Raw genomic sequence first — 22,975 nt, forward strand, 5'->3', positions numbered from 1 at the left:
TGGGAGATTCTGATTTCTTGTCCCTTGTGAATGAGTTGCCCCATCTGGGTCACAAATGACGAGATAAATGCCTTGTTAAACTGGTTCTAGCCCTTAGAGGGTTGAAAGTAGGCAAATGCAGAAATTAAAATAGAAGGTTTTAGCAGGTAACTACAGAGTGGCTGGCAGATGAGTCTGTAGTCAGCTATTGTAAATAGGACATCCTAGATGACTGAAGTCAGCCTTTGAACTGGCTCCGGAACGACTTGCATTTCATGTGTAAAGTCCAAGGCTCATAATACATTTGTGCCACATGATGCTTTAGGATAAAGTTTACTGTGTGAACTATTTTGAAATTAAAATGCGATTGAAATGGTAGTAGAATTATTTTTTGTGATTCGAGATGTTTACTTAATTACTCTTTGTACTCAACTGCCAATTAGACSTCTTGCGTAAGACCCAGAGCCAAACTGAGCTGCTTTACCTGCTGAGACACTGGGATGGTACGAACACCTTTGGCTCTGAAAGAACACCAGAAAACTTTGTATGGGGAGCTTTTTGGGTTTTTGTTTGTTTTYAAATGGTSACGTGAACGTTTCRAGGCTTGAAGCTCCCAGCAGCTTACGCACTGAAAGCCCGTAAAGCGTCAGAATCCCCGAGATGGTGTTCACTGTTCACACACACTCGAACAATGCAGTTTGTCACCGAGTGCCGTACCCAAACAATTCATTTCTTGATGACAAAGAGCTGAAGAATGACATTTGCTGCAGTGAACATTCCTTCCTTTGGCAAACACCATGGAGGCTACTGCTGCTCCGTGCAGACCAGGTCAGGTACACATAAAAATGTGCGATGCTATAGCTGTAGGCTGTTGACAGTGAGTTCACTCTCTTAAGTTTTTATTCTTAAGTCAGCTTCAAACACTACCATGGTAATCTTACAGTTTTATAGATGGCATCTTTAATCAAAGGTAAGGGGAATGACATAAAAATTCACTTGTCACATGGAGAGGGAGCTTCCATTAATTATAGACTTGACCCAAACAGAAGAGTAGGTGTGGCTGAAAGTTAATGCTTATGGTGGACAAATCAAACTTGTTTTCACGCAGAAGTGCATGTGCATTGAGATTATCCACCTCTGCTCTGGCTGTTTGTTAAACATAAGAGACGAGATAAACTTATTTATTTTATAGAGGTGTGGCCACAGATCAGTGCTAGAGATAGAAACAGTTTGTTGCAACCAGCTTCCTCAAAGCTGAGAATTTCTTTTTTTTCTGAGGATTTTTCTTTACATGTATTGGTTCCATTATTGGAACACATTGTTTTTACTCAACACAAAGAGTCTCTGCCTGGTTTGCTATGTTCAGAATTGCTTGGCAGGCTCCAGCTCAGACATTTAATATAATTAGCATGAAGGTGTTTCCTGCTCAGGAGGTATTTAAGCATTCTAGGATGATCAAGCATTGAGGCTGGAAGATGAGCTGTGCAAAACCATTAGTTGAAGGCCTTGTAGATTAGCAATCCAGAAGAGAGCTGTTAATGAACAGAGTAGAAGCAGCATTAAGCAGGTGTACTGAATTGTAACAAAACGCTCACCATTTTAAATAACAAAGCCTTACACAAAATTAACTGGGCTGTCAGTGTTCCAGTTAAAAGAACATTCTCYCTAGCTTGTCTGCACCTCCTTTCCCAGGAGCCTCCCATTTTCATTTCTCATTTCCCYCTCTCTTCTGTTTTTTTACGTCCTTCCTTTTGTCTTCTCTCACTGCCTGCAAGATCACTTTTGGTAGCTGTGGAGAAGAGGAGGACGTGAAACAGGGGAGTGGTAAATGGATTTGACAAGAGGCAAAAATACTGTCAGGAGGCAACTCATTCCCCAAAGGGTGAAGCAAAACAAACTCTGAAAGTGAAGCCCGTGGTCTTCTGGCTCTGTAAAGATGCAGAGATGCAGGTAGGCTGCCTTCAGTGAGCTTGTATCCAGAAGGAATCCTGAATTCTKCTGCTATTACTCGGTAAGCTGGTCCTTCTGAAGAAGCCAATACGACTTCAAAGAAGCACTTCATAGTGTAAATCCATGTTATGATGTCTGTTTGAGCTGGCAGAAAGCCTGACCTCTGTGGAGGTATGTAGAAAACCCATCCACATCCATGTATTTATTTTGATGTGTAACTTTTGTCAATTTAAATAACTGTATTGATGGTTTTAAAGGAATGTGAGAATGAAGAGCTCTSATGATAATCTGTAGGACTATGGAATGTACTGTGAAACGGTATTGCTGTGCTAGAATTTGTGACAAAAATTACTTTCTGTAGTGCATCTGTGACTGCAATTGATAAATGTTTTTKGGTTGCCTTTTGTTATCCTGTTGAAAAGTCTAATACTTTTGAAGACTTCCCTGAACTACTCCTTCTGCTGGACATGTGAATTGAAAAGCCAAATGAAGTATGAGATTAGATTTTTATAAGTTGTATCTAAAAAGGTGTCTGTTTTAAAGCATTTTTTAATTGTTTTCATAAGTGTAACTGTATATACACGTAAAACATGAAAGTTTGCTCTAAGACGTGAGAGTCATGGACCTGGCCCGTTAAACACTCTCATAAATTGTGATTGAGTATGGTCATCTTTTAAGAAATGATGCTTCACTCAGATGCGCCATATTGAAATATGCAGGGAATTTGAATGATGGTAATTCATCTAGGATTTATATTAAAATCCCTGCAGATGCATGTTTTCCGGAAAATGAGAAAATCCGTAGTGATATCTTTCGCAATGAAGTTATAATTACTTGAAGCCTGAAATTATAAAGTTCATTAATGTGTGGAAGAAAAAAAACATCTCATATTACATGAGCCTGACTTACCTAACTCTGTGTTTTCCTACTACTTCTTACCGAATATATAATTTCAATTCATTTTTCCATTCCTGTCATCAAAAAGAAGTTTTCCAATAATTGTGGTAAATTGTTCTTCCTTTCTTCTTAGAGCTCAGCAAAGTTTTAATTGCCAGTTTTCAAAGCTAAATTTACAAAGCTAAGTCTACATTCTTAATTGGTGCCTCTCTAGTGCCACTTTAAAAAAAAAATGTAACTGCTTTTTTCTGCAGGATGTTTGTAACTGTAGGTTACCTAGGTATTTAGATTGTTGATATTCAGAAGTGACATAATAAACTTACATTAATGCAATTGGTAATCACAAATCTCCATTGAATATAAGCCACTGTGTTATTTTCTGAGCAGAAGGTGGCTCAGTGCCTTGCTGCCAGAAATCTGAGTTTCAGCTGGGCTCAGCAYAATTGATGCAAATGTGGAATGGCTGGTACCACACTAGTTGCTTTCTTTGTTCTAGACAGTGGGCTAATTTAGCTCATGAAATCAACTCATTTTAGGCAAGTTCCTTTGCTGAAATTGCAGGGTGTGGTTATGAAGATTTTGATGCATAGATAAATGKATGAGTTTATGCAGCACCAGCCAAACCTCACAAGTCCCGGTTGCRTCTCATTCATTTGGCCCTTTCTTCACTCTCGGCTGTGCTGCCGGGGGCTCAGCTTCACGCTGGGCTCAGGGACCTGCACAGGGTTCTCCTCCCTGGCCCAGGGGGTGCAGGGGAGGGCAGTGGATTGCTGAAGGGCCATGTGAAGGTGACAACCTTCTGGGATCTCACGCTGAACGGGATCTTGCCATAAGCTGTGGTCCCCAGCTGCAGCCTGGCACTGTGGTCACTCATTTCCGTGTGACAAGTGTCCCTGCCACAAGACCTAGCGTTCAGGGGTGTGAAGAGTGCATCCCTCCCTCTCTGCTCCCCATCCTGCACAGGCTTTCCTGCAACTGGACAGTGGAACTTGAGAGGCTTGTTTTGGTGTATKCAAACCTGTTTCTTCCCTTTCTGTGGGCAGAAACCTTTTTTTTTCCCCCAAGAATTAAAGACTTCCCTACTTGTTGCTGGAATTGCACTGTATTTAGAATTGTCCAGATGAATTGGATTTATTCAAAGTGGGACTTTAGTCCAAGGCAGATTACTAGATGCTCACAACAAACTTTAAAGAGTAAAGAGCAGAAACTTTGCTAAGTTTTTTTCAACTGTCACTTTGAACCAAAATGCTAAAACTCACATGAAAGAGCAGGTGGRAAAATTCTGCAAGTGTGAGTCTGTATGTTCAAAAGCATTTTCATGTCCCTGGATTTGTAAACACCCTTCTCTATCTCCCAATGTAGCCACAGAAAATAGGAAAATGATGCAGTTACATGATGTTTCTGTTCCTCAAGTCATGGTGAGTCAATATGAACAAAGGAAGACGAGCATCRTGTGTTTAAAGAAATGAGTGATGCTGGCCTTCTGTCTCCTCAGTCAAACAGCTTCATCTGGTTCTTTGAGCTTCTTACTATATAAAATGAGATACTACCTGTGTTAGGTAACTCAGTGTGATGATTATTGTTTATACAATGCTTCAGAGCTAGGCCAGAGTGTAAATATCAAGATGAGCTTTTCACTCATTGAGATGGTCCAGAGCAGCATAGTTACAATTGACTTCAGGGGGAAAGGATGTTATTAGCTCATTGCCCACCAAAACTGGAATTTAACTTTGCTTGGRCTTGCTGGATGCTGCTGCAATATTAGACATGATTTATGTCTGATTTGTTACTACAAAACAATGAAGTTCATTATATATTTGCTGTGCCACATCTGTCAGAACAATTTCATTTGCTATCAAAAGTTGCCTGTACTTMCACATTTGCCTGTACTTACACTTATTCAAAGAACTGGGTTTCCCCTGACAGATTTCTCTGTAGAGATTATTTTTCCCAAAAGTTAGGAGTTGAAAAATTAGAGCAGAAAATTCCAGGAATATTTTACAAAGGCAATTTTTAGTAAACAACTTCAGCTGTCCCCCAAACAGGGCTGTGTACATGAAGCTGATGTAATGCCAACATTTGCTATGGGAGGAATGGAATGATTATCAAAGGTATAATGGGTTTTTTGGGGCACACCTGGCATCTGTGTAGAGGTGCCACCCAGTGGCTGGATGGCAATAATGAGCTTTCCTGATGAATTAAAAAAAAATAAAATGGCCAAAAAAAAAGAGAAAAATGCCTAAAGGAGTACATCTTACATTAACATTTTACTAAGTTTTGGGATTTTTCTTTAAATTTTTTTGGGATTTTCTTCACAATCAGCACATGGAGTTCRGTTTCACAAAAAGTAGTAACTGACAGAACTTTTTAATGGTCTTCAAMTTGCAGAATAAAATGTGCTTCAGTAATTTGAATAGTCTCCAAGAGATTATATGATAAAATACGTTCCTCTTTTGAAACGAGATTTTAGAAAGTGGATCAGTACATGTTTCAGTTAATCTGGAGCAAACCAAATTGTTGTTTGTTTTTAGATTGTGATTTTTCCTAAGGAAATGAGGGCTAGAAGCACAATTAGAGAGAAGTCATTGCTTGTGGTCGGTGTTAACTGAAATTCATGATGCATCTCCTCATGGTAACATCAATACAGAATGATAATAATCTGGTTTGTAGATATAAAAAGGGAAAAAGTGGAGTTGCTGCRAAGATACTTAAGATGACAGCAAGATACAAAATTAGATCTATTGTAGTTAATTCCATAGTTGACAATATCAGGAGGCAAGAGTGGAATGGTGATGAGCATCTGGCACATCTATACATGCCTGGTATAGATCAACCTCTATGCTACTATTCATGAATATTTTAACTTGCTATATGATGGCAGGGTTTCTGGACAGCTCATCCCATTATTCTCTGAATTTCCAGATTATCTAGGAGATACCCTTATAATTCAACTTTCTTGTGGTATTTCATAATCCATCTTTCTGAAGAGTCTTTATTGGTTTTTTTCCCCCTAATTAACGGAGGTGCTAAGGAAATTAAATGTGATTAATAAGTACAGTAATTTCTATGACAGAGGGGCTTTTTGATTTTGTGAAATGGAAGAGGGTTACTTGGAATAAGAAACCAGGAGCTGCTTGGATTTGCCGTATTAGAGATTTGGCTACCGAGCAGCGCTGGGTGTCTGTGTTAGCACTCAGAAAAACATGTTTTGAAGGCCTAATGACTGTAGTATTTCCAGCTGCACGCTGTTTGAAGTGCAGGAAAGCCAGAAGCTTGGAGCCATTTCATCTCATGAGCGGTTGCTCAGAGCTTCAACAAACTGCCAAATGCAAACAAATGCATTTAATAACCTGAAATTAATATATTGTACTGGGAAGGCGGTTGAAAGAGAAAAACAAATACGTGTAGGAATGGAAGTGGACAACAAGTACGACAAGTTTGTGGTATTCGAGTGGCTCAGAAAAGCTCTGTGCAGWTTTTGTGCGAGCAAATGTATCGTGGAACAAAGCAACGAGCTGCTCTTTGTGGTTTTTCGTGTGAGTGGAGCAGCGAGGTTGCGTCCAGCTCTGGGTACATCTTTGCCAGAGAGGTCTTGTCAGAAAGAAACAGAGAGGAGAACGTGGGAATTCCTTTACAATAGGGAAGATGATGATAAATAATGGTTGAGTGAGAGACTCAGCTGAAGCCTGCAAGGAYTTAAATGGTGTGAATTTGCCAAACAAAGGAAGGAATTATTTAGGCTGAATTAGTGAGGGAGTGGAGTAACTATAACAAAGGGTACTTTTAGGTGAGGTATTAACCCTGTTATTAAGATGTATGACARAACACCTCAGAGAGAGCCAGTAGGAATACTTCTGTGCTGACAAGATGTGACCTAAGGTAGTTTAAACTGACTTTTCTATCTCTAGGATCTAGAACAGTGGAGGCAGAAAGGTAAAACTTGATTCATCCGTGAATCTGAAGCCTGGCCATTAGATGGCAGGGTGCTAGCACTTCTTAGTGCAGTGCTCAAGGAGGAGCTCAGAGCCATTCATCAGYCCCAGGGCCTGGGAGAAGTTTGAAATGCTCAGTTTCCCTATAAAAATGACACACACACACATCTTGTCAGTCCCACAACMGAAGGTCATGTAGTACATGTCCCCCAAGCACACATCCCTTCAAAGACTGTGTCTGCTCAGGATTTTCAGTCCTTGAAACTCTGCGTGAGTAGATGGGTATCACAAGAGGTGCCCCAGTGCAGCAACCACTTTGTGTAAGATCTGAACTTGGCTCTTTTATAAGCAGGGACACAGAAATGGGACTGCTGAGGCAGTGGGAAGAGGTGATATTGATGTGGTAAGTAGCTTGCTGCAGATTGTTCCAGGAGTCCACATACTGGTTTTGTGGAAAAGATGACAGAAAGAATAACAAGCAGTAGCTTTGTATGGAAAGCTTCAGCCCAGAGCAGGCTGTTTGAAATGCTCAAAATATGTTAAGACTGTAATGACAGCAACTCAAATAATGCACAATTAAAAAAAAAACCTTGTTTAAAATAGTCTACACTACTAAAGGATCTGCCCCAAGGAGCGATCCTTATATAAGCATTCACACCTCTTTCGCCTCTGGAGTGAACTGTTTGTTTTTGTGCTGCCTAACACTTGACCTGGGTCCGATGCCCCCATGGCTCTAAGATCATAATTATATTTTTGTGGCTTCAGTTCAAAGTGTCTGAAATAATGTGGAGGCTGCTTTGCTGCCTGCAAGACTGGTGTTTTTACAGCATTATGCTGAAGGTGTGCTGTATGCTGTGGAGTGTGGGGCACACCGAGGCCGTCTGAGGACAGGAGGCTGGTTGGGATTGTGGAGGGCAGGAGAAGCCACTATTGGTSTAGTCTCATCCTTGCTGTGACATTCTTAGGGCAGTCCATCTGCAGAGCTGTGTCTGGGCTTTTCCTCAGAGGGAAGAGAGTCCAAGCACACACTGATGCAYGGTGTACGGTGACAAGGGCACCAGGACCCAGGAGTGGACCAGGGAGGTAAATRATTTGACAGCACAGCTGCACCTATCATAGTCATGAGCACTGGGGTGGTGGATGAACCAGGGAAATGCCTCTTGTTGCTCTTCATATTCTGTGTTTTTCAGTTTTAGGCATTTTGCTGATSAAATTGATATTTGCTGCTCCCAGGGTGATATTCAAGTGCTGATATGGTGTGGGAGGGGAAGACTGGGTAGAGGATCTGAATAAACAAACAAAATGTCTTTCTGTTTTAATCAGGTTTCTCTTGCTCATGCATGCTCTCTCTTAAAAAATTACCTCATACTGTGTTGATTGAAAAGTGGGAATTAATAGGCAAGAACCATCTACTGAGTACAGATTGAAGACTGTTTTCAAAAACCRTAGACAGGAGATGGATCTCAGGGCTGAATGTGGGAAGGGAAGCCATGTCTGTAAAATTTGTAAGCATGCTAGTTTCGTAAGCTTTGTTAGTTTAAAATGTATGGCAACCCGCTCTTTTCTTTTTGTTAGTGACTTGTTTCCTTATTGGTCCTGTCATTGCTTTTATATATTTTTGTCTGCAGGCTAGTCCCCTTCAAAATTATTTGCAATTGCTATCTTTTAAGTCAATATGTTAAGWCAGTTAATAAGATAACATTGTGTTGTTACTAAGGATTTAGGCATGGACAGGTAAGAGYTGATCATTTCCAAGGCCTCCTACTTCCTTTCCTTTGCTTCGCTGTAAAATCTGTTATTATTTTAACGAATAGCTCTGCGAAAGCACGTGTGCTGGTTTTGGCTGGCAGAGAGTTAATTTTCTTCCCGGTAGCAGGTGTGGGGGTATGGTTGGGATTTGTGCTGGAAAAAATGCAGGCAACATGGGGCTGCTGCAGTTACTGCTGAGCAAAATGTCTGGGAGGGTTTCATAACAGCTCGGCGTGTTGCAAGCGCCTTCTCCCCCCAGAGCCTCTGGGCTCTGAGCAAGTGGGTATGGTTACACAAACACGCCTGGGTGAGAAAGGAAAGGGTGTGGGTTGGCAGTGCCTCAGTTTCTCTGTGGTGACTGTCCCCCACCGGCYCTTGCCCCACGGTGAGTTCCTCTGCCATGCGTTGGGGTGAGCTGCTCCGCGTCTGGGCTGAAAGGAGAGGATTTGGCTGGGCAGTCGGGGCAGAGGAGGTGCAGCCCTGTGCCTTCACAGCCCATCTTGCCCTCGGGAGCTTGTGTGCRTGCCCATGCCTTCGGGCGGGAAGCGTACTGCAGCGTTTCCCTGGAAAACTGCCCAGTGCCATAAAGGAAAACTCCTCGGAGGTTCTGGTGAGCTCAGCTCGTCAGCAGATTGTTGGCAGGATAGATCTCAAACCGTGAAGAAATTCAAAGGGTACCTTTTCTCACCTGTTTGGAAATCTGGAGCTGGCTGTTTTCCARTGCAACATCTTTGGGTTGAAACCTCCCAGGCTGCTTCTGTCAGCTCTGGTTTTTGGTGTGAAAYTGTGTCCTTTAATGAAGAGGTGCTTGAAAGAATCAGTGCTACTTCACTATATCTGAAAGCAGCAGCTTTTTGGCTACCACACCATGGACATGGCAGCGCCCTGAGGTCTCGTGGTGTCTCAGGGACTGATRGCCATCAGGAGTGGGCACATGGGGGCAAGGTGTGAGGGTGTCCCCAAGGAGGCCCAGCCTTCATTGCTGGACAGGAGCCAGCAGGTGCCTCCCAGGTGGATGATGCTGGCTTGCCTGGGGACAGCAGAGCCCCCTTCAGCCACAGGACGTGGGGTATCCATGTGAAACAAGATGATCTCCCACCTAGGAAGTGTTTTCTTCCAGAGCTTCCTCCTTCTGGCGTTTGGGATTGGTGGCATGGTTTTTTTTGACACATGTTCATTGGGTGTCACTTGGGGTGAGGACGCTTGTCCCCAGCCCGCCAGTGGCRAATGGTGGCCTCTTGCAGAGTGTCAGTGTCACCTCAACAGTTGAGGGTTCCTCCATCCACTTCCCTTGGTGTGCCATTATTTTCCTCCTCCTTACCCTGACTTTTTATCCAGAGTTGAGCCAAGCACCTTCCCGCTCTCCTGCCCACACCATGTCACTTGTTCCATTGCTCTGAGTCACCAAGTTGATCGTCCCCAGCCTGCTGTTCTTCCCTCCGGCAGTATCCACCTTAGACAGGGTAGGGTGCCACAGGATCTTTCAGCACCACCTGAGCAGCTTCTTAATGGGATTTTCGAATTCTCCCATGTGCAATGTGTGTGGAACCACCCCAAAAGCGAGCTCTATCGGTGGAGGCAGAACATGAAAATCAAGGTGGACTGCTCCAAGCCAGCTGTGTCCTGGGGAAGGTAACCAGCTATTAAGAGTGATGCAGTTTTTTCCGTAGAAATAGGTAAATAAACAAAATAATTGCACATGTTTATTGGGATATGTGTTAAAATGTCAAAACATTTTCACCACAATTACGCAATAAACTGATTCAACTTTATAAATATGCCTGAGGCTTTTCTGCTCATTTATTTACTCTTTGAAAACTMTATATGAAAGTCAGTTATAAAACTGAATTTGCAAATAAAGCTGTACAAACAGAGCTGGATTGGGGACAGTATGATGAGTCTGGAAAAGAAGCCTGTGGGAAAAAGGGAGTTTTTTTCAAACCAAAATGGAAAATATGCATATTTTAAGGACATAACAAAACAAGAATATTTTGAGACTTTTTTCTTTTTCCTGAAAGCAAAATATTTCTCTGCCTAAAGATCTCTCAGTGTTTCCAACTGGGATGAGTTMATCAGATGACCACCAGTATGGGGCTGCCTGTGAGGCTCCACTTGCCCTGTGAAGAGAGGATGGAGAGCTGGGGCTTGTTCAGTTTTGGAGAGGAGGTGGCTTTGGGGGTGGTGGAGATGAACCCAGACTTTTCGCAGTGGTCCATGGTGGGGAGACAACAATGAAAGGTTGATAAAGGAGAGATTCAGGTTGGATGTAAGAGAAAACATTTTCACTGCGGTCCAGAAAAGTTGTGATGTCTCTGTCCTTGCATATTTTCAAGAGTTGGTTGAAAAAAAACCTGAGGAACCTGGTGTGATCCCATAGCTGACCCTGCTTCAGATAGAACATTGGACCAGAGACCTCCCGGGGTCCCTTCCAAACTGAATTGTCCTATGATCCTATGAAAAATTCAGTCCAATTTTAAAATAAAAGTATCAAAATACATAAAAATTTTAAAAAGCTGAATTTTAACCAACTGTTGAATCATCTAAAGGAAAAAACCATATAACATATGTAACAAATGTAACATATGTTACATTTATCAACTTTTTAATAAAACGGTATCCTCAGAATCCTGGATTCTTGCTACTTTGATTTTTCAGACAGCAAAATTAAGGAGATTTTATAAGTTGTTCAGTTTTKACTATTTTATTTCTCTCTTGGGAAGAGACTAAGTGAACTTTTTCATATTCTTTGGATTCAGAATTCGAAAATTTGAAAATTGACACCTCAGAATAATCATAGGTAAAATTATGTTCCTTAAGTTTTAGGATTGACTTGCTTAAAATTAATGTATTTTTTAAAGATTGTACATACTTCTATTGTGACAGCCTTTTCCCAAGGCTTTGACCTGTTCTGAGAATTCTACTGATTCTTTACTGAGACAGCTTCCAGAAGGAAAGTGAATGGAACATGTGATGTAATGTGGAACTATAAACCCCAAATGTTGTAATATGCTGTCTCTGAAGAGGTGGAGTGACAGGAGATAAGACGACTAATTTTTCTGCCTTGTGGCTCTGATGTGGTTATCCTGCTGAGTATTGTATTTGCATTTTGGTTGTTTTATTATCAGGAAAAAGCTGACAGGTTAGTTTCAGAGAGCTAAAGCAGGTGGGATGAATTAATGTCTAAYAAAGGAGCAAGTAGTTTGACTGCAATAAAGCAGTAAACTTTAGGAGTACCACGGCAACAGGGGAAAAAAATCTTGGTGTTTTGTCAGAAACACAGTGAATACTAACTCCAGCCTCATTTTGCTTGGGTGCATTGACTGAAGAATGTTCCCTCTCCTTGCAGGTACTATGATGTGTCGGGCAGACGCTGCACTGCGCAGGAGAGCCAAACACTCTCAGTGATCTGTCCCCACTCTTACGCTCTCCCAGCAATATCAATGTCTACTGCCTCATTGCCAGCAGCACTTAGAAAGGTAAGGAAAAGCTAAATACGTGCGTTTATATAAACATGTGTGCACAAAAACACGTACGTGTATCATAAAGGTGACTGCTCTGAAAACAGGGATAATAACACAAGGTGTAATTGTAATCTTCCTTTAAAAGACCTGTGTTTGAAGTACTGGAAAATTTTCAAATTAAACTCATGTACGGAAATAAGGAAGGTGCGTAATGACTATAGCTGGCATGAAGAGACAACAAAGAAAATGGCTCGAGGAGATCTTCCACATGCTCCCACAAACCATATGGCTTTTTSCTTTCGTTCATAAAAAATATATAACCCGAAATAATAAAGGAACAGCACCTACACTTTTACAGTTTCTCACTGAACCCATACTGTTTTCTCTGTAAGTTTCTTTCCCAGAGAAGGAGGAATGGCCACACATTTATTTCTAGTGTTCATTTAGCTCATGGAGTGTTACTCATTTGCTTGGCAGCACTATTACTTCATGGAAGCAAGCTAGGGAAAATGCTAATTACTCCTGTTCTAATGTGAGAACTTAATTTCAGATTGCAGACCAAGTTGTGCAATGCCATTCTTGTCTTTATTGTAATCTTTCCATGGAGAGAGAAATACTGTTTTTCCACATTAAGAAAAGTACTCAGCAGGCCAGTAATTGAAGAAGTTGCTTTCGTCTTGGTTGTGGAACTAATATCAATCTGAATATATTAGATGAAKGCTTAAAATATTCTGTCTTTAAAACACATACATTTATTGTCTAGTCTTCTCAAACCAGAAAATCTCATCAACTGATTTCTGCATTTGGAAAAGACTCATTGGTCTGTAGCTGAATACACAAATAACATGAACCCCAAACATCCCTTTTGGTCTCATTTAGCATCTTAGTTATATTGATAATGTTGAAGCATCCTACAAAAAGGTCTCAGTTCTTCACAAAACAGCAAAATGGCACATTACTGTGCTGGATTGACATTCCATTGTGGTAGRGCTAGCTGGGTTCAAGAGAAAGAATTGTTGTTCATCCTATTTCTGTCTTGGCTGGAGTTGTACATTAGCTCCTTGCAAGGACTTCTGGAAAAGCAAGKAGAGGCTTGGTATTTTTATGTGGAAAGAATAGCAGGATTCAGCTGTTATTTRGTGAGCTCTGAGTTGGCATTTAGTTCTTCTTTTGGAATAATTTGTTCATACRTACAGCTAAATTAAACTGTTGGGGTGTCATTTCTCTAACCTGGAACCAATCCATTTGTACTCAGAACATTTACAACCTTTTAAATAAAGCTTCTGAAAGTGCATGAGACCAGGCCACGTAATTTAATACTTTGATGTATAACACAAAGGTCTGATTGTTAGATAAATCATAAAAATTGAGGAAATTGCCTGCAGGGGTATGTGTGTGTGCGTGTGTGAATTCATCAGTTTCTTTTTCTTTTGTATTGGGATAATCCGTTAATGTGTGTAATAACACAGTCACCTGCTGATGACAGATGGTTTATGGGGATTGGGATTTAAGGAGGTCCTACCTTCCCTCAGCATTTCTGGTGGGAGAGTGGTAGAAAACGGTGAATTACAAAACATAAGCTGTTTGCATCAGGCTCCTCTCTGTTGCTGTTCTTTCTATGGAAACCTGTTCATAAGCCTTTCAAAGGTGAATGTCCTGAGTAGAGTCTTGCAGAATAATGTACACAGACTAATTTGTTTTATCCTCTGCTTTTGYCTAATTCATATTATTCCCTTTACCTTGGGTAATTAAGAACTGACTCCAGCAATGACTTAAACAGACAAGCTCTCCTACATTCTTTTATTAATTAAACAGTCTTCCTAAGAAACCTTGCTTATCAGTCTCTGGAGCTCATAAAAATTTGGGTTTGTTTTCTGGGGAAAAAAAGTAATTTTATTTTGCTTCTTACCCCTTTTTTTCTTTTGTGGCAGTGATTATTAAATGATGGAGTTTACCTAGATTCACCTAGATTGCATTCCACTCTCAGCCAGTTCATGCCCTACTAGTCAGCAGAAGATCTAAAATAGCCACTCCCTTAATGGTTTTCTTTACCTTCTGAAGAAAARGCTGTCCCCAGCATATTCCAAGAACTTGTTGGACTGTCTCCTTCTTGTACTTGTTTTCCAACAGAAAAAAAAATTAATTCCAAGAAGTAATTAAAGCCATCAGGTTCCRTCCTTTTGGATGCTTCCCTTGCGTGATCAAAAAACACGACTTCTCTCCACCCAAAAAGCTAGTCTATAATAAATTTCTATCAYAATATATCCTGGTTTTCCCTTTTCATCTTCTTTTAGGATTAACAAATCTTCATTTTACCTCTTCCTGTATGTCACTGTTCTTGAGGTATAGTGCAACTTTGTTTCTTTTTGTTTGACTTCCATAAATAGTGATGATAAAAGAGCAGAATGTTAAAAAATGTTTAGGATCACTTGCTTGATAGCATTACTCAGTGAGTAAATGTTGTGTTGCCCAAATTGTAAGGCAAAAAAACTTCCTTCCACTACACCATTTTCTTAGGAAAAGAGTGACATYCTTCTTTAACAGTATTGCTTTCTCACCAAATTTCTGAGGTACTTCTGGTTCTGCACAAAGATTTTCACTTTTTTACCCTTTGCAAGGTCATCTGGAATTTATWATTTTGCTTTATTGTAAGCTTCCAATTGGAACAACCAAAAATGTCAGCAATACGATAATGAAAGAGACACTGTGGAGTGCTCTTATCAAAATGTAAATAGCATATGTCTATTAAGTCACTGGAGGTAACTGGATCTATGAGAAATTAAAAACCATACAAATCTGAGTATGTGTTTCATTTTTGGGTTGGATTCCGTTATAGGCCGTTCACCTAAAAGTTGGGCTCACTTATCCKTGTGGKTCCCTTCTAACTCAGAATATTCTGTGTGATTCTTGACTTTTCTGGTCCTATACTATTTAATTTACAAAACATTTGTTTTATTAAAACCAGAATTAGCAGTTTCTCTTTTGGTATTTTGGTAAACAGATGTTTGATAACACATTATTGAATATTAAAAAGCCTCCCCTGAAATAATTTCTAGATGTCAGATCCAAAAAATACACTGTTTCTACATTCTGAAACTCAGCATATCCCTTTTCCCAAAGAACCCATTATATCACCGGTTAAACTTTTACAATCTATTTTTKCTAATTGAGGCTAAATAGGAATATTTGGTATCCTTGAGTTTGTTTGCAAATGAAGGGGAAATAGCTGTATTAGGTTCCTGTTTATGTTTAGAATGTCTGCATCGATTCACCTTGAGGATTGTTTGAGCTGTCAAATAGCCTGTACTGCATGAAGTAGGTAGCTGTGGATATGATTTTATCTCTTCTTTTTATGTCTTTTAGACTGCTTGATTAATAAAACAGTGTGGCCAGTCTTCTCCCTGTGAATCAAGAAACAACTTCCTGAATGTTTCATTCATTCCATTCTCCTTGGATAAATAATTCAATTTGAGAACCCAATCACTAATAAAATGTGTATTTTGCAGTCATACAGCTTCAAAAGTGATAAAATACTAGTACAAAGGGTGGAGGAGTCCAGCCATGACAAACTCAAATGACCTTAAATTGTGTAGCTAAAGACAAACAGGTGTTAAGCTGATCAGTTTCTGTATAGTTAAGGTGAAATGCATTTTTTCCCCTGGAGAGCAATTTCAAATTTAGATTGACTTCTGCTGATAGTAAAATGAGTGAMTGAAAATCAAGTTCTTAATGCTTCATTGTTTATTCATTTCCTGTGCATTAGGAATAATGATGACAAAAATCTAGCCTTTAAAATTCCACGTGACATACTTAGGCCTCAACATTTTTTTCCTAAGTCACATCTGTGTGTTCTAAAGCTGTTTCTGCTCTTATATTCAGGTGTTGATTAGTCATATTTCCAGACTTATAACCAGGTACCTGTCTAAAGGTTTCTCAGGATTCTCCATCTAGATAAGAGTTCTCACACCTACTTGCTACCTGAACACAGTCACTGCCTTTCACACAAAGATTCAGTTCTATGGCATGAATATTCATCGAAGGAAACTGGGTGGAGTACTTCTAACACCCAGGTGTGGCTATAGAAGCCCATTTTGATTCTGTGTTAAATTACTGGATTAAATGAGTTTATTCTATCACTGCCTTTGCCATATTCCTGAGACTGCAGATAYGCAGATCCCTAATTCCTCCTGTTCTTTTAAGTCATCTTTCAAGATGATAGTTCATCAAAGTCTAAGGTATTTTCATGTTAGGATTCCTCATCTGCTTTGTTAATTTCTATCTGCCTTGCTCAGAGAAATGTTAGCAAGAAGTCCAGCCCAGGCCCTCGTACTGATCCTTCTTACAGTGGTTTATTTTCTCAAGGAATAACAAAACGTAAAGTCTATTTGGGATCCACAGGGTTGCCCAGAGTGATGTTTAAATGGTAGAAACATAGCATTTTGTACTGTCATTTGATAAATTCCATACCAAGTTAGCAGGTGAGAAAGCAGATGAGTCACTTTCCAGAGTAACAGACAACAAAATTATCAGTTCATGGATAGGTGAGAAGAACCTGTCCAGAGGAGAACAAGTCATTGCCTTAAGGYTCTCCCCAGTTTTTAATAGATATGGCTTTTCAGTGGTTGACCAATGTCCTCCCAGAATTTGAGACTGAAAGAAGAGAAGGAATCCTTYTCCACCTTGGAATCAGAAAGCTGAACAAAACCTTTTAGCCAAGGTCCTACAAAATGAGACATGCAGGGATATTTGCTGATGTTGGTTTTCTCAAAGGAGAAAAAAAGGCCACAATTTCAGGAGAGCACAAACCTGCCTTGTGCAGAGACTGAAGGGGGAAAAGRAGGGGAAATTATATGACACTGAAGCATTTTTTCTTTTGAGGTGAAGGGCAGTTATAGCAAGGCAGTCACCTAAGAGAGGCTCTGATGAGGCAGGGGGTGGGGCTTACCCTTGGTTTACTTTTAATTTCTTCTGCAATCTACATAGGTCCTCCTTCAGCTATTTGGAATAAGTTATATCTGTCCAGTAAACTAAATGTTGCAGCAGGACAATTTTTTTTTTGTAAAACAGGAAAAAAGGCTGTTCAGTGCTGTGCTGGATGTCTGGATTCTTGCCAGAGTTTCTATCTGCTTGACTACACTTATGCTCAACTTTTTTCTCCTCTTCTTCAGTATAACTATTGTGTTCCTTACCCAGTAGAAGCACTGTTATTCCTTGTGTGGGGAATACAGCAAGGGTCACTCAGGATTGTACACCTCACCGAAAATGTGTGTGTGGTGCAGACAGGTGATTTGGTCCCATGTGGTGGTTCCAGCCAYCATCCTTCCCCAAGTGCAACCTGTTTCTCTGAAATAAAGGTCATGCTTTCCACCTCCCTCCCACGCTTAACCAGTTGAATCATTTTCTTTTCATTTTTTTCTCCTTTTCATTCTTTTTTTTTTCCCTACTAGGAATTTCCCCTTGATAATTCTCACGAAAAGCTTTCACTCACTCCCTTTTCAAGTACTCATGTTTGTGCTCACTCTGCTAGGGCCACTTTTTAATCATGTTTCTCCCCATTATCATTCCTACAGAGGAGACAGTAGCCTCCCATGTTTTAAATTYAAAGTATAACTTTCAAGTTCTTTATGTAGCCAGATCTGCCTGTGAGAGTTACCTACATGCGATATGCCTCTAGTGCACTAACTTGCAGGAAATTTGGATAAATAAATTTCTTTGATTTAAATCAATCAAAAATAAAACAATAAATATTTTTATAGGCTAAAACATGTATAGTAATTTTATTTAAATTTTTATATATAAATGTATACAAATATGAAATGAACAGGAGGATTTTGGGGGGGTTTTCTTCAAAAACCATGGCTTTGGGATTGCTGTCCTGATATATTTGTGTGAGTTGAAGAAAACAATATATGGAGAGAATGGAAAAAGAACAGATGTGGTGAAGCCTGGATCACATGAGAGTTCTTTGACAACACTCAGAACAGTTACATTATGCAGTGTCTGTATGGCTTTTAATAGGATGCTATTGTGCTGACCAGCACAGTCATTCCTTATTATGGTTTAAAAGGTCTAGGAATACATGAGAATGCTATAATAGTTTATCTAAGTTGGGATTTTTTTTCCCTTTTATCCTTCTACTCAATTTGTTTCTGTTCTTGGGCTGAAACCATGGTGTGATTTGGGCAAGAAAGTGATGTTAATGAGAGAAGAACACTGAAGTCTTTACTTTGAAATTCATGGGGGGGAAGTAATCAAATTCTCAAACCAAACCAGTTGAGTAGGGTGGAGAAATGTGGGAAGGGAAAAAGAATGCTTCATTTTGCCATGGCCATGCCAGCATTTCTTATAGGGTTGAAAAGCAATTATACACTAAAAAAAAATTAATTTGCTCTGTCCCTTAAACTTCTAGAGTTTTTAAGATGTCTAGCTCTGAGTCATGCTCTGTTTTGCAACAGTWTGCGATAATTAATACAGAAATGTTTTTTTTCAGATTTACTTACTTGATAAATATGCAATTCATAATTAAAAACACAACACCACCATAACCATTAAGAAAAAAAGCAGAATTTCGATAGTAGTGAAATCATTATGGAAACCAGGAAACGCAGAATTGGGACAAAATTTAAATGCTGACAATTCAAGTGACAGTGATGTCTGCCACAAACACTTGTGCTCCAATAAGCCACTGTATATTAAATTACTTGTCCACAGTGTTTGGTGAGCAGTGCCATAAGCCAGTAAACTGAAATGACATGGTGAAAGTTAAAACCCACAAAATACAGGGGGAATAATTTAAATAGCTTCTATCCAAGCATTTTCTGTTGAGAGAAYATTTAAGAGCATGGTCTACAGAGACTTAATGGCAGTGTTGACCGCCATAAGTATATTTAACTGAAATGGGTGTTCAGAATTGTGGAAACAAAGCAAAATTGACCCCAGCATGTCCAGATAGTCTTTGTGTGACTCCACCTGCCAGCAGGAATGAACATGTAGGTGASCTCTTCCTAAAGAGCAGCACTAAATAAGAGTGGAGGACTGAACTATGCTTTTGCTAATTCTTTCAGTTTTAATAACATAYGGTACTGGCTTTTAGCATAGAATTAACACTAAAAAGTATAGAAGTAGCAGAGCCTTTACAAAAGCAGTTGGGTTTCAATAGTGCATGAGTGCTGTTGTACCTTAGGAATGCTGAATCGGGACATTTGGACACCCTGGAAAAGGTTTATTGTGCTGATAGAACTTAGATATCATGTCTCTTTTAATGAAAAGAATAAAGATAAATGTGATCTGAATTTGTGTACATCAAGCCCGTTGGCTTTTTGGCTGTGATAATTGCACATCCATTGCTTTACCTGTGTCTATTCTTTGTTAAGGACTTGATAGGCTGGAGGAAGGGGGACAAAAGGGATACCAGAGAGGAGGGACCAAAAAAATTGAACCAAAGCAAGCCAAAACCCCAAAGCAAGAAAAATTAATTGTTTATAGATTAAATTCACAGCAGACAGTAAAGAAAGCTAGTCTAAAAATGAAAGTAGAAATGTTCAGAAGACTGAATAAGCAGTTTGTCATTTAAGTGCTTTCAGTTACATGGTATAAGTTGTGTGCTTTTCTAGGATTCTGCTGTAAGTCAGGTTTATTTTATGTCTTTGCTTAAAGAACTACAATTCTGATGTTTGCATCCCTAAAAGAGTGAGTGATTCATAGTAGAACTGCCTTTCTAACATGATTGATCTGCCTGAGACACATGACAGAATTAGGGTTTCCTTAGTTTTAGAGTATCCATAATGATACAACCCTTTGGTTAAACATCGTTTTGCCCAGGTTTCCCAGAACAGAGCCAGCATTGATAACACTGCAGCAGAGATGCTCTGGATGCAAAGCAGTGGTTCTTTGATAGAAGAAGATGGCAGGTGTCCCTATTCAGCCATATTTCTAATAGTGAAGACAGAAGAATCAAGAAGCTGGTTATCCATGCAGTATCATACTCACTGTGCAGGCAGACACCAAAATTCTGAGAAGTCCCGGTGTCAAAAAGCTTGGGCATCAGGTCCACTACAAAACTATCTGGTTATTACATTTTGGTTTTAGTCCACTAAAGACATACTCATGCTTTTGTCTTTCAAAAAGTCTGGAAATTTGTGGCTAATGACAGCACAAGACAGGTTCTCAGCTATCCATGACAAAACCTCTCTGAGTATTGCTCAACAAAATTACTTCTCTGCTTAATAAAATACTGTGCTGCTGACTAGACTGATGGCATCATGGCAATTTCCTTGTCGGTCCACTTTTTTTCCATAGTCCCAGCTCATTATTCCTCTTATCCCCATTTGAACCACAAATTCATTTCAGATTTTTATTTTGCTGTTTCCAACATGGCTTAAGACACTAACTCTTTTCCTAAAAATAACATGTAAGTTAGGTTATGTCCAATTCTTATGGGTGGTTTCAGAGAGGACTTGAAAACATCCTTTCMTCTTGTATTTCTGCTGCTTTTTGGTGAGTTTAATAGAAGAGCATTTAAGCTGTGGTTGATTGTAGGTATACAGGACCACAGCTGACAAAAATCGGCCTTAATGAGGGGAAAAATGCTGGAGGGAAGATGGCATGGAATAGCATATCCTTTTTATACCTGGAATAATAGTGCAAGAAGAGTCTGTTTTGTAGTCTAATATTTTGGCACTCCAGATGGCAGTGGATGTACTGAGTCAAGAAGGCTTTCTTCATCACTTTAGAATATATTTGAAGGCAGGGATACCAGTAAATTCTTACTCTGATAGACAYCTTCCAAGTACTCACAAAGTTTATTGAGGAGATTGTTGGGGGATTTTTTATATATACAGTCAAAAAACAAACAAACAAAAAAAAAAATGCTTTAACTTGTATCAGACAGCTTGCATGTATTTATTCTTGACTAGTAACTTAAGATGTCACTTGGACAACTCTCCTTCCAAGAATTCAATACATTCACCTTGATGAAGGGGAAGTATTAAAAAAATATGTTGAATTTTATATAGGATCTGAATCCTAAATAATCTTCAAGTTGAGCTATGTTTGGAATTGCATTCCATCTCAGTTATTGCATGCTMCATGTAATACTGGGAACAAATTCAGTGGAAACAATGGATGAAAATGTGTTTCTGTTAGAGAGGATTAGAGATGGCTTAAAGTCATGTGAGCAGTGGTCCTGGAATGTGATAATGCTGAGGTCTTCAGGGCTGGGCTGCTGAGTAAATGACAGTCTCCCAGGCAGGGACGAAATAAAAGGTCTATTAAACCTTCTGTGCTTTGCATGAGTGAGGCAATGTGGACAGCCACATACTCACTGTGGTATTGCCCTGGGAAGACAAGGAACCCTTCATGCATTGCAAATTATTTAGGAGGTCTGTCATCAATGATCAAGCATTGACAGCACATAATGACTCTGATAATGGTGACATGGGAGTGTGCACCAGGCAGTCTGGTATTATCGCTGACCATCCTTTATCTGCCCCGCCTTTGTGTATCATCATGCCAAACACTTAGCTACATAGCATTTCGACATTTCACAGGTGTTACTTACGCTAGTATGTAACTTTTCCTTAGGATGGCACCAGGCACTTTACTGCTTCTTCCCGAAGGGTGTACTCCTCCCTTCTTTTCTCTTGGTGAGTTACAGCCCTGTGAAGCTGCTCTTTGAATCACCAGGGGTTTATTTTTGGCCTCCGTGCTGGGCTCCTGTGCAGCGATGTGTGTGGAGAGCTGAGGACTTGATCTGCATCGTGCTTTTCTTGTACCATTTCCACACTTGTGCAATGTGTTGGAATGGTTTTCAGGACCTTGGCAGCTAGCTCTGCTCTCTCCTTGGGTGTGGCCCTCTTTCCATTTTGYCATGCTACGTGACCAGGTGGCTCACAGTACACCTGAGCACCCTCAGATCTGAGGAGGTTGCGACACAAAGCTTTTACTAATAATCCATTCCTCCTGACCAGGCTTTTGCCACTTTTTAAGCTATATAATGCATATGGCAATTAGGAATGTGTRTATGCATACATRTATGTGTAATTTATTGCTCTGTAGTTCCAGCTGCAGTATAATAATGGGTTTGAAGAGGGTAGTGACGAAAAACTTCATCTTTCTGGGTTTATTGTCTCAAGAACAGAATCAYAGTGAATAAGCTGGAATGCTCCTTCACTTACCTCTTTAAAACTGGCACTCAACCTGCCATGGCTCAAGATCTGCAAAAGCAAAGCATGATCCACTTGAAAAACCYAAACTGCCTAAAGTACTGTTTGAGTGAGATCTAGAGATTGTAAAAGAAATCTACCATTCCTACGAACCAGTATTGTTCATATAATTTTCAAAATCACAGTGGGTAACATTTCACCAGATAAGTTTTGAGTTTGTTGTGGYTACAAACAATATCTAAATATTTAAATAGAATGTAATGCTTTCTACTAAAAACTTGGCTTTTTTACAATGGAACTTTGACAACATAATATCCTCTGAATCATACCTTATGATGTGCAAATGAAAATACATCCTGTTTTCCTCTCCTGCCTTTACAATTCCCCAATTCCCCTCTTTTTTTTTCTTTTCCTTTTACCAATTTGCTGGGAAAAAAATAAAAACAAACAAACAAAAAAAAAACAAACTAAAAAGAGAGAATATTGTCTCTGAGGAAAATAAGGATTTTAAAGTGTAGCTTTTGAAAAGTCTGAAAAATCTGACAAAWTACACCATAAATGTTTAGGAACCAGTTTAGATAGAAAGAACATTATGATCTCTTCAGGGGTTTTTGTGTTTCATCTGGGGAAACTTGTGAATTTAAAAGGCTCATCAGAGGTAATTCTGGTACCTCCCTCTTCTCCAGGGGGGTTTTGATGGTTTTGCTTCTGGAAACACCAAAGGTACATTCTTTATCTGGTGTGTCAGACTTTGTTTTTATCAGATAAATTTCTGGCTCTCGGACCTGAAAAAGAAACCCACTTTCCAACATGGAAAGATATGTTTGGGAGGGTATTTTTCTAA

The 22,975-nt window shown here is 39.7% G+C and overlaps 1 protein-coding gene across 1 annotated transcript in view; it reads left to right on the forward strand.

Annotated features, from left to right (window-relative positions):
* Nucleotides 1-22,975, forward strand: part of CRYBG1 (crystallin beta-gamma domain containing 1) — a 96,369-nt gene that overhangs the window by 18,695 nt on the left and 54,699 nt on the right. The window contains exon 2 of the mRNA XM_057390126.1: nt 11,854-11,983. Within this exon, the coding sequence (XP_057246109.1) occupies nt 11,948-11,983 (36 nt within the window). The 5' untranslated portion in view covers nt 11,854-11,947. The remainder of the gene's footprint in view (nt 1-11,853; nt 11,984-22,975) is intronic.

This window comes from Malurus melanocephalus, unplaced genomic scaffold (assembly GCF_030028575.1).
Source record: "Malurus melanocephalus ecotype Western Australia unplaced genomic scaffold, MMel_1.1 scaffold_23, whole genome shotgun sequence".
In the NCBI taxonomy this organism is placed as follows: domain Eukaryota; kingdom Metazoa; phylum Chordata; class Aves; order Passeriformes; family Maluridae; genus Malurus; species Malurus melanocephalus.